Source organism: Neophocaena asiaeorientalis, unplaced genomic scaffold (assembly GCF_003031525.2).
Source record: "Neophocaena asiaeorientalis asiaeorientalis breed wild unplaced genomic scaffold, Neophocaena_asiaeorientalis_V1.1 scaffold131, whole genome shotgun sequence".
Lineage (NCBI taxonomy): Eukaryota > Metazoa > Chordata > Mammalia > Artiodactyla > Phocoenidae > Neophocaena > Neophocaena asiaeorientalis.
The window spans coordinates 277,885-289,861 of NW_020173201.1; the positions used below are offsets into that span (position 1 = coordinate 277,885).

General features: G+C 37.9%; 1 protein-coding gene and 1 non-coding gene across 3 annotated transcripts in view; one reads left to right on the plus strand and one right to left on the minus strand.

Moving 5' to 3' along the window:
- Positions 1–3,425: 3,425 nt before the first annotated feature.
- Positions 3,426–11,977, minus strand: part of LOC112399574 (interferon-induced protein with tetratricopeptide repeats 5) — a 38,113-nt gene continuing 29,561 nt past the window's right edge. For both annotated transcript variants that reach the window (XM_024744809.1, XM_024744808.1), the window contains exon 2: positions 3,426–6,618. In XM_024744809.1, coding sequence (XP_024600577.1) covers positions 5,175–6,618 — 1,444 coding nt within the window. In that variant the 3' untranslated portion in view covers positions 3,426–5,174. The remainder of the gene's footprint in view (positions 6,619–11,977) is intronic.
- LOC112399614 (U4 spliceosomal RNA) lies at positions 4,954–5,091 on the plus strand. Its single transcript, XR_003003261.1, has one exon. It is a non-coding gene; the product is annotated as a U4 spliceosomal RNA (small nuclear RNA).

Here is an 11,977-nt window from a genome sequence, read left to right on the forward strand (position 1 = left end):
AGGTTTATGAACCACTGATACAATGCAGAGAGAGTGGACTGTAAATGAGGTCAGATCTGGTCCTAGCGCTACCACTTAGTAACCAAGTAGCTTGTGTGATTCTGATAATGTTACTTAACTAACTTCTGAGCGTTGCTCTAGTTATTTGCAGTGTTGAAATAGTTAAATAAGGTATAATATTAAAGTATCTTATAATTAACGCAAAGCAGTTATTTTTATATGGGCCTTTACCATTACAGATATATATATATGTATATACACACACAGATATAGCTGTACATATAGATGTACGAGCTGACCACGTGGGTAATCTGTCTGTCCTTTGATGTCTAGGTCATCCCATACTCACTTTTATCATCTACCTTTTTCACTTTGAATTTGGACAAGTCCAGTTCAAGGCCTGTAGACCTCACAGCAGCTGTGAATAAGCTGGTGATGGCTTCTTCAGCCTCTGCTCAGCTTTATTGGATATAAGTCATTATTTCAGTCAACACAGCCATCTTTGGTACTTCAGACACATTCACAGCCATAATTCTACCTATTTTTAAAAATTTTATTTATTTATTTATAGCTGCGTTGAGTCTTCGTTGCTGTGTGCGGGCTTTCTCTAGTTGCAGTGAGCGGGGGCTACTCTTCGTTGCGTGCGTGGGCTTCTCATTGCGGTGGCTTCTTTTGTTGCGGAGCACAGGCTCTAGGCACGCAGGTTTCAGTAGTTGTGGCACGCAGGCTTCAGTAGTTTTGGCTCGTGGGCTCTAGAGCGCAGGCTCAGTAGTTGCGGCACACGGGCTTAGTTGCTCCGCGACATGTGGGATCTTCCTGGACCAGGGCTCAAACCTGTGTCCCCTACATTGGCAGGCGGGTTCTTAACCACTGCGCCCCCAGGGAAGCCAATAATTCTACCTATTTTTTGAAGTTGTCTGAATTACAGTTGGTAGCAGTTGCTACAATGTGAGTATAACGTCTTCCCTTGCTCCACTTTCCATACCCCACTCCCCCTACCCACGATGCTGAGAACAGATCTGTAGGAATAAAGAGGAATAAGAGAACCAGACTGAAATCTCAACAGAAAAAGTTTACCGGGGGCTTCAGTAATGACTAGAGCTAGAATGACTACCTCCTTTTTGAAATACTTCACTTGCTATAGAGACATGTATGGAATGGGGAAGAAGACAAAATTTGAATCTACATGACTTTGGTATTTTTGGCTGCCAGTATCCAATCCCGATTTTCTCGATAATTCCATCCCTGCACCTTGCAGTCCATGCTTGTAAGGAAGTTAACTTTTTCCTCATTCCTGTCTTTCTGTGCCAGCTATGTCTCAGGCCTAACTAATGAACATGGTCTCTTCCTCTCTGGCCATGATGACTTATTTGAAAATGGTTCCATAACCTATGACAGTCCTATCACACTGCAAACCTGGACTTCTCAGATGGTTCAGATGGTTCAGGGAAGAGATGTGCTCTTTTCCACTGCATAGAGACAAGAGTGCATGTGGCAGCCATCTTAGGATCACAAAGGTAGTTTTCTCAGAATGGAGCCAGATTTGATAAATCAGTGCTGAGAAGTAGAGACAGTGATTGTGTCTTGGCCACAGTGCTTTGAAAAGATTAAGCCTTGTTTGAAAACACGATTTACTTTTGTTTCTTACTGGTTTAAAGACAGATTATGCTAGGTTTTCTATTTTCTGTCATTTACAGTGGATAGCATCTTATATACAAATATTTATACAATTTCTTTAAGATATATGGGTCATCTGAATTGAAGTGCTGAATGCTACCAAGGAACATAAAACACTTTTAAAAGCCAAATGGTCAGGTATAGGATATGTAAGGCATGCCTTAAAACGGCATGTGTGGAAAAACCTACACATAAGTAGGTAGGAAGTGGATATTAGTATTTTGGCTACATTAATATACATATAGTTCATAGAAAAGATAAGGGATAATTCTACCAGAGTCCTAAAACCTCACTTTAGGTATGAAGTTAAACCCTGTGCACAAACCCTTGCCAAAGGATAAAGACAATTTGGAGAGAATTCAAAATAACCATGATGGGGAGGAGACTGCAATATGTCTTATGGGGGTGGGTGAAAGGAAATGAAATGTTTAAGTTTCAGGGGACATAGGGCAATTGTCTTCAATTACTTTAAGATATGTGTAGTAGACATTTGGTTTTTGGCTACTCAGTGTCACGACTTCACATAACAGCCATATGTATTTGGTGATTCATTTGTTCCTTCAAATTTATCTGAAATTAGTGCTGCCCCTGGACTATTAAATTACATCAGTCATTGTATTTTCATTTTTGCTTAGGTCAGTTTAGCTGAGTTTTTTGATTTGCAATTAAGAGTTTTAACTAATACAAAATGTCAATCTCTAAAAAGCATTAGATCTTCGAAGTCCCTAAGGATAGACCAAATGTGTAAACTACACGCTAGAAGTCTTCAGTTAAATGGCAGAAACAAATTTTATTTTTTTAATAAATTTATTTTTGGCTGCATTGGGTCTTCGTCGCTGCACGCGGGCTTTCTGTGGTTGTGGCGAGCGGGGGCTGCTCTTCGCTGTGGTATGCAGGTTTCTCATTGCGGTGGCTTCTCTTGTGGCAGAGCTCAGGCTCTAGGCGTGCGGGCTTCCGTAGTTGTGGCTCGCGGGCTCTGGAGTACAGGCTCAGTAGTCGTGGCGCACGGGCTTAGTTGCGCCGCGGCATGTGGGATCTTCCTGGACCAGGGATCTAACCCGTGTCCCCTGCATTGGCAGGTGGATTCTTAACCACTGCACCACTAGGGAAGTCCCAAATTTCTAAGAATCGGGACTATCTGAAGACAAAATTATCGTTTAGGAAGATAATTCAACCTTCAAATTTTGATGGTTAATTAATAAAGGTGAATTTTGAGGTCTTTTTTAAACTGAAGAGTCTATGAAAGTATCTCTAAATAAAGTTTAGGAAGGCAAGCACAATACTGACAAAATTTAAAGTTATTATAAATATTAATTTTAGTTCAACTTATACAGTTGTATTATTCATATGCTGATTTTATACTTTCTTAGTATGTTATGCTTCTTATATATTTCAGTATTTTAATGTCTAGTGGATTTTAACATCACTTAATAGACCTTAAAGTCTAATGTTTAAATAGAGAGGCTTGTATAGTTGTATCTTTGTTTTGATATCACAACTGTAATTTTATTGCGTATGAAGTCTCTACTTGGGAACATAACCTTAATCGTAACATTATTCCCAATGGGAGAAAATGACCTGCTGCAAAATAAGCTATTTGCTGCAAAACAGGACAAATACTTCTACTGATAGGTTAGGACTTCGGTCATGAATTACTGAAATACTTAAAGATCATTCCCTTGCCTGTTCTTAATTCTTGAATAAACAAGTGAAATCAGCGGAATAAATAAAACCAGCAGGGAGATAAGTAAAACGAACCTTAAAAAAATTTAATTCATGAGATACACTGCAGTATTTATGTATGTTTGAATATGCTGAGAAAAAAATATCTGGAGGGATACCTATCAAATTATTAACAGTTTACCTTGGGCATGTGGAACTGGGGTAGCGTGAAGGAAGTGCTCTTTTAAGTTCATATACTTTAGTATTGTTTGAAATTTTACAATGAGAATTCACTACTTCTGTAATAATCAAAACTATAATAGAAATTTAAAAAATAAAAATAGTAACAAAAAGTAAAAAACACACAGTAGTTTTAGGAGGTATGGAGAATATATACAGTATATATTACAGTAGTTTTAAGAGCTACATTGAAGGTATGGAGAATTAAATCATATGGCATAGTTTTAAGAGCAACATTGAAGGTATGGAGAATTAAATCATATGGCATATTTTTCCACTAACACTGTGGTGGTAAATATAATTGTGTAGTCTATAATCAAGGAAACAACATTAAAGAAGCCACTTTTAGCAACATCCCGATTTAAAAAGTCCTCTGGGATAAAAGCCCTTAAGCAGTGACCCTTCAAAGTGGATATTAAAACTGAAAACAGGGCTTAACTATTCCTAGAGGATCTACAGGAAAACATGTCAATCTGAAAACTTCAGACAAAAGGAAAAGCTTCATAGAAGTAACTTTGGAATACTAAAACAGTTAACCAAAGGCCAGAAATTGTGTGAATGAGAATTCCAACCAGTCCAGACCCAAAACTAAATCACTGAAATCTTGGTAATCTAGGGACGTAGGTTAGGGGCATCTACTTTACCCATTTGTTTATCATTTCTCCCAATTTCTCAATCGGTCCACTTTTTATCTCAATGATTTTAACCTAAAAATACAGCAATTTTAATTGGAAGGAATAAAATTAATTCCATCTAGATTAACTTTAGGTTTATTCTTCTAGTTAAAAGAACTAGAAAAATTTGAAACTAATGATTTTCCATTATCCATTTTTTTCCTCATCACTATTTCTAGCTACTTAATGAATATTTTGGGAGGTAATACTTTGGATTTCTCATGGGTCCCTAAAGTTCTGTATACGGGGAAATCTTTTTTCTCATGTTCTAGTGTTTTCTCCTTTTATTGAAGTCATCAGGGATGACAAACTTCTATTATAAACTTTTTTCTTCCAACAAAGAGGATTCTTTAGGTAATATGTTGATGGTTAAATATCCTCAAAGTTGGAACATCTGTAACTAGAAGTTTCCGTCTTTTGCAAGCTACATAGTTAAGTGCTTAACTAATATAATTTTGCACTCCTAAAAGACTGTTCCTGACTTAGGTGTCAAAGGCATGTGTAGGATTATACTCGCAGCATAAGGAAGTAATATGGAAAACTTCACAAAATCTAATTAGAAAATTATTATAAATAGCAGAGATAAAGGATATAAAGTCATAATGACCATACTTTATAAAGTTACAACAGCTGGAATTTTGCTGTTTCTCAATGGATTACTGTATTTTAATTAAAAAAAAAAAAAGATTCATCATAACTAAGCTTTGCGTAGTGGCAGTATCGTAGCCAATGAGGTTTATCCGAGGCGCAATTATTGCTAATTGAAAACTAAATTATATAAAGTATTTAGCATGATGCCAGGTACAAAATGACAATTCAATAAAACTTAGCTCTATAATGAACAATGGATTAAAATAAAGAAAAATATAAGAAACCAAAATGGAGAAAAAAAGCTTAGAACTAATTTCCTGGAGTATGTATTTAAATGGAAAGTCGAAGCTCACAGAGAGCAGTAAGAAATTCTGCATTTTCTGGATCTATCTTTTGGGCCCTTTCATAATACTCAGCAGCTTGCCTCTTTTCTCCCTCCAGCTTGTAAACAAACCCTAGGGCACTTAAACTCTGCACATCTGAATCATTGTGAGCAAGTCTCTTGGAAGCCAATTTCTTCAGAGCACTTGTCAGTTTAGTACGCAGAGATGACCTGTCTTTGACCTTTAAGGCTTCTAAATAATGGTGGATGGCAGTATTTTCTGATTTACAGTGAAATTCCTGAAAGCGGCCATAGTGGTAGTGGATCTGATGTTTGTGGTCATCAGTTATGTTCTCCAGACGAAGAGCTTTCTGAAAAATGTTTTCAGCGTTGCTATACTGGCCTCCCTCAGCATACATGTTGGCCAGGTCCGTGTAGGCAAATGCAAACATAGAATCTCGCTCCACAGCTTCTTTGAAATGAAATATAGCTGATGTAATCAGCTCATCAACTTTCAGTTTATCCTTTCCTTTAGGTCTGTTGCGAGTGGCCTTCTTGATTTGGATCATTTGTGCCCTATAGCAAAGTCCCATTTGGTGATGCAGGAAAGAAGAGGTTGGTGTCGCCTCTAAGGCCTTTTTCAAAAGTTCAAGAGCTTTGTCCCAGGAATTTTTTCTCCTATAGAATTTGGCTGCATAACGAAGAACGTAAGGTTGGGATGATATCTGGTCAAGGATTTCTTCAATATACTTTTCCCCTTCGGCTTCTGCATGTACATCTTGAAGCTTCAGCGCCAGAAAAACCTTAATATAGGAATTATCTGGGTTCAGGGTAACAGCTTTCCGCAGGGGGCCCAGAGAAAAGCTCTTTATAGACCCTTCTCTGTCAGAATCATCCAGCCGATACACTGTGATGGCATAGCCGATGTTAAATTCTGGATTGTCGGGTTCTGCTTCCAGAGCCTTCTCAAAAGCTGCTTTAGCCTTTTGGTAATACTTTCCTCCAAATTTCAAGAGTGCCCACCCTTTCTCACAGTCAATCTCTGGACGCTCCAACTTGTAGTCAGAAGGACTGGACAATTTCTTGCAGACATTCCCTACCTTGTCTATATACTTCTGAGCTTCTTTAAGCTGGTCCATGTGATAATAAACCCAGGCGTAGTTTCCCCAAGTGACCAGACTTTGTACTTCTTCTTTGTCCGAGTGTTCTCGCTGTATTATTTCTTCTGCTTGTTTCAAGCACTCTACAGCATCTTTATTTTGGCCCTTTAGATGTTTCACATAGGCCAACAGGTTATAAAGAGTGAGTCTGGATTTTGTGGTAAGAAATTCAAGCTGTTGCCCAATTGTATCTTCTACATCAAACAGATCAATGTCTTCCTTAAGTAAGTTCCATGTGAAGTGACATTCTAACTCCAACAGAATGGCCTTCAATGAGTCCTTAGGAATTTCACTGTCAAAGATAAAATCCTTTTTAATTTTTGAAGAAATAAAGGAAATAATAAATTTTTAAAGCTTAAACAGGTTAAGCAAAGAACTATATTTTATCTATTTGATCTTACAGTTAAAGCACTAGGTTTCTATAACTCTATACACAGAGGAAACTAGTATAGTTATGTCCTAAAATATTTCATTAAATTCACATTATTTATTGCAAAACCAATTCTGGAGAGATGAGAGCATTTTCTATGTTATAGGGTATCCATTTCCTTTTGGCAGTCACTAACCCACAAGCACCACCTATTTTTAGAGAGGGGAATTTAAAATATCGTATTTACTAGTTCTGAAAATTAAGAATAATAGATATATACACAGTTAATAAACAACACAAAAATTTCTTTTCTGTATTATGAGTAGTGAAGGGAAAGAGGAGAAGGTGAGAAATAAGAAAAAGAAGTACACTGAAGGAGAGAGAAGCCACATGAATATATAATTTTTGCAGAGAAATAAAGAAACAAACAAAGGAAACCCCACAGAGAAAAAAAAGACAGAGTCAGAAAGGAACAGGAACAGGAATACCAAGAGATGGGAAGAAGTATAAATTTGAGATATAACAAAGATTTAGAGAAAATGGGGAAAAAGCAAAAGGAGGGTTAGTAGGTTTTGATGTTATGTGCTATATCCTTCTGACCTTTAGGATTGTGGGCATAAATAAAGGCTACCACCTATTACTAACTTAACATTACCCTTAATGTTCACTTCACAAATATTTGTTGAACTCCCTTTGTGTGAAGCACAGTGTTATCTCTGCAGGGCCTAGTTTCATCTCTGAAACTAGGAAGCTGAAGGGGAAAGGAAGGGACAGGAAGTATTTATTCATTACCGAAAGACTTTTATGTGCAAGATGTTCTGAATAACCCTGCGGATGTAACTGTGAATAAGACACAGCCCTGCTTATACAGACCTTATAAGTACACAGTCAATTACAACTCAGCATTCCAATAAAGTTCCATGGAAGTGTCTCAGGAAGGGCACATAGTCCAGTGTTGTGGACATCTGGGGCCTTCATTTGGTGGAACATCTCCCCCTACTCTCAGTCCATGTGATCTGAGACAGGCTGTCTACACTTTCTTCCAGTCTGTAGGAAAGCACACATATTCCAGCCATTCCTTGGACCCAGTGATATATTCGGAGATAATCCAATTAAAATATAATTTTGCTGAAATGGGGCTTTGCTGGAACTCTCTTCCAAAAATTTTAAGCTTGTAGAATATAAGCTGGAGTTGCTGGTGGCCATCTTTCCAAACTCTTGGGGACAGCCTGCCTGAGAAAGAATCAAGCATAGAGGAAAGCAGGGCTTAGACAGGAATAAAGACAGATTGCTTGTGGTGCTGATTAAATACCTGGATCACCCTATCCATCCCTGGACTTCTACTTTTTTAAGGAAATAATCTCTCTTTTTGCTTAAGCCAGTTTGAACTGGGTTTCTCCTGTCTGCAACTGACAAAATCCTGATTAATATACCTAGTTTTGCTGATGGTAGTGGTGAGGGAGTCAGGAAAGACTTTCTAAATCTACAATCAGCCACAATTAAGGGTTGAAAGAAATTTACAGAAAAAAAAAAAAAGCTACTTAAGGCTCCTCTCAAAGAGGGAAATATTCTAATTATCGGATGAATAATGTACAGCGTGTGTGTATTTCCCTTTATGCTGTGCACAGGACTCTCCTCCTTATATGTATGTATGCATATTTGTATAAATGTTTATGGGGACTATAGTATTTCTATCAAGAAACATTTATTGGGGACTTTCCTGGTGGTCCAGTGGTTAATAATCCGCCTTCCAATGCAGGGGATGCGGGTTCGATCCCTGGTTGGGGAACTAAGATCTCACATGCCGCGGGGCAACTAAGCCCGCACGCCGCAGCTACTGAGCCCGCACACTCTGGAGCCCACGCACCACAACTAGAGAGAAACCCGCACGCTGCAATAAAGAGCCCACGTGCCACAACGAAAGATCCCGCATGCTGCAACGAGGATCCCGTGTGCCGCAACTAAGGCCCAATGCAGCCAAATAAATGAAAAAAAGAAGGAAACATTTATTGATCACCTCATGTCATACGTGCCAGGCAATATGCTGGTTGTAGTGAATACAGTAATGAGCAAGATAGAAAAAGGCCTTTTCTTCATGGTAATTCTATTATAGGAGAGGAGGGAACAAAAGGGGTTGACAGAAAATAAACATGTAAACAAATCAACAGACAACATAATTCCAGACAGTAAAAAGTGTTAAGAAAAAAAAAAATCAGAGTAATGGGATTATGTGGTGGTGGTGGTAGAGGCGGTGTACTTTAGTTATGATTGTCAAGGAATTCTTTTAGTTGGGGCTGACCTGTGCATTGCAGGATATTTAGTAGCATCCCTGGCCTTGACCCAGTAGATGTAACTAGCATTCCTCCGGTGGTGACAACCAAAACTGTCTCCAGACATCACCAAATGTCCCCTGGGGGAGCAAAAATCACCCTGGTTGAGAAGCACTGGCTTAGACCATTCTGCCCTCAGATCTTTTATGACTTCCTCCTTTTCACTGTTGAGATCTTACTTCAACTCAATTGCCCCTTTCTAATCTTAATAATCAGTAGGGGAGCAGATAAACCAAGAAATCTGGTGTCATGAAAGCCTAAGGAAGAAAATGTTGATTTCAAAAAAAGAGAGAGAGATGTCTAATGTGCACAATGGTCCTAAGAGGTTGAGAAAATGAGGACAGAGATCACTGTTTGGGGAGGAGTAAAGTTGTGGGGGAACTTGTTGTTTTTACAGAACGGTAGGGATGAAAATGTTACTGGAGTGGGTTGAGGGGATAATGGGAAGAGGAGAAGAAGTGGATATGGGGAATATAGGTCACTCCTTCAAGGAATTTTACTATGAAGGGAGTAGAGAAACAGAGGCAAATCTGAGGAAATTGTCAAAAATCTTTTCATATTTTTAATGACTTAATGATATGTCAAAGGGAAATGATCCAGTATTAAGGGAGAAAATGCTTCTTGTGGGAGAGATGGGGATAATTGTGAGAAGGACGGAATATGAAGCAGAGTGAAACTATACACTGTTAATACTACTCAAATCTTTATCTCCAGCCCCAAACTCCTAACCATGGTTACTATGCCCTTTACCATCTGGCCCATGTCTACTTCTCTAACCTCATTTTGTACCACTTTCCTCATGCTCACTGCACTCCAGTCATACAAGCCTTTACAAAATTTTATTGTTTATTATTTCTTATGCCAAGTATGCACCTACGTCAGGGCATTTGTACCTGCTTTTTATTCCCTCACTCTGTGAATTCTTCCTAAGAGAGTACTAGGGTTTACTTACTCTCATAATTCTGGGCTTGGCTCAAATCTCAGCTCTTCAAAGAAGGCTACCCCTGACCACTTTAGCTCAAGCTGCATCTCCACCTTGCCTGCCATCCTACAGTCTAGTCTATCACATTTTCCTATTCTTCACAGCACCTTTATCAATATTTTCTGGGAGTTGGGAAGGAAGAGAAGAGTGCTTTGAATCAAATATGAGATTGAGGTTTTAAAATGAATTGGGCTGAGTCTTCAGGAACTGGAAAGAGGCTGTCCTAATAGCCAAAAGTGGCAGAAGAGTCAGAGAACTGGACTAAGTACACAATTAGCAGTAGTGACTAGAAAAATAAAACCACTTCATATTTATAATCTAATCATATACTTCATGACATGTTTTCTAATTTTATAAATACTAAATTTAAACATTAATAGCTAACTTAGTATTATATTTAGTAGACATTTACATTCACTTATAATTACTAATTTTAATCTTATAAATTTTTCATATTGATTCTCTTGTGTGGTCTGTATACACATATAAACAGGTCCCACATTTTAGTGATTGCAGGCTCTAGACCAGAGCTTTCTAATAGAACTTCCTGCCACGATGGGAATGTTCTTATCTGTGCTGCACAATGTGAGAGACACTAGCCACACGTGACCACTGATCACAAGAAATGTGGCTAGGATGACCAATGAACTGCTTTTTATATTTTATTTACTTTTAATTAATTCGAATAGTCACGTATGACTAGTGGTTACTGCATGGGACAGGACAGTTGAAGACACTGGGCCTACAGAGCTTAATGTATAAAAAAGCCTCAAGCCCAACAGGCTAGACCTCTACTCTAACTTGAAATTTTCCCTATTTTGTTCACAGTGAGGGCTAAATTCAATGGCAAAGAAGGATATATTTGAGAAAACAACTTTATGCATAAGACCTAGGTTCACTACAGATTCAGCTCAATAGTATAAATGTTACACTTGTACAATATATTTCTAGAATCAGATGAGAGGTCAAAAAAAACACCCCCAAAAACCATTCACTTGCCACACTGCACATGTCAGGCAGTCTGCCAAGCACTTTACACAAATTACATTTAATTTTTATAACAATGTCTTATTATTTTCACAATTTTATGGATGAGGGCTGGGAAACAGTTTAAATTACATGTCCAAGGTTACACAGCTATAAAGTGTCCAAGCACAGATTCAAACCTAGTTCTGCCTGACGTAAACAAAAGGTTATGCCTTTTAACCATAATGCTATACTACCTCTTTCACATAAAAATTGGAGTTTTTTTTTTTTTTTAAGAATAGTTTGCTTTAAAATATAGGATATGTCTAATGTATGTAAAATTCACTTTGCCTGGGAAGGACTTAAAAGAAAACAAGAGATTTTAGAGCAGCTTAAAGAGAAGGTAAGAGGTTGTGTAACTGCCCATTGGAAAAGACATGTCAGACGGTTAAAGGTCTCAGGATAAGAAAACAATGGTTTCAAATACGAGCCCTCAGTCTAAAGTCATAGCATCCTGCATTGTTGGAGTTGTTTTGAGATGGAGCTGCTTCTCACTAGGACACGCTGTGGAGGGGCAGAGAGGGTGATTAATGATTCTTTCAAATAACAAAAGAGCTGGGTGGAAATGTATTTAAAGTGATCTGAAGGAAGGACAAAAATCTTAGTTATCAAAGATATAATTATCATCATTATTCATATAAGGGAATTAAAATACCTTTTTTCCCCATAATCCAAAGATGTATATGCTGATGATCTTCCAAGGTATTTATTCTATCTCTGATCTCTCCCCTGAATTCCAGACTTATCTAACTTTTAGTTTACATCTTCAATTAGAAGTTCAGTTGGCATCTCAAGTAAATATAGAAATTATAGAAATCTGGGTTCCTTGAGCCTGTTCCTCCCTTGGTTTTCCCACCTTGTTTGGTACCTCTTAGTCCCACAGGCCAAATAACCTAGGAGTCATCTTTTTTTTTTTTTTTTTTTTTTTTTTTTTTTTTTTTTT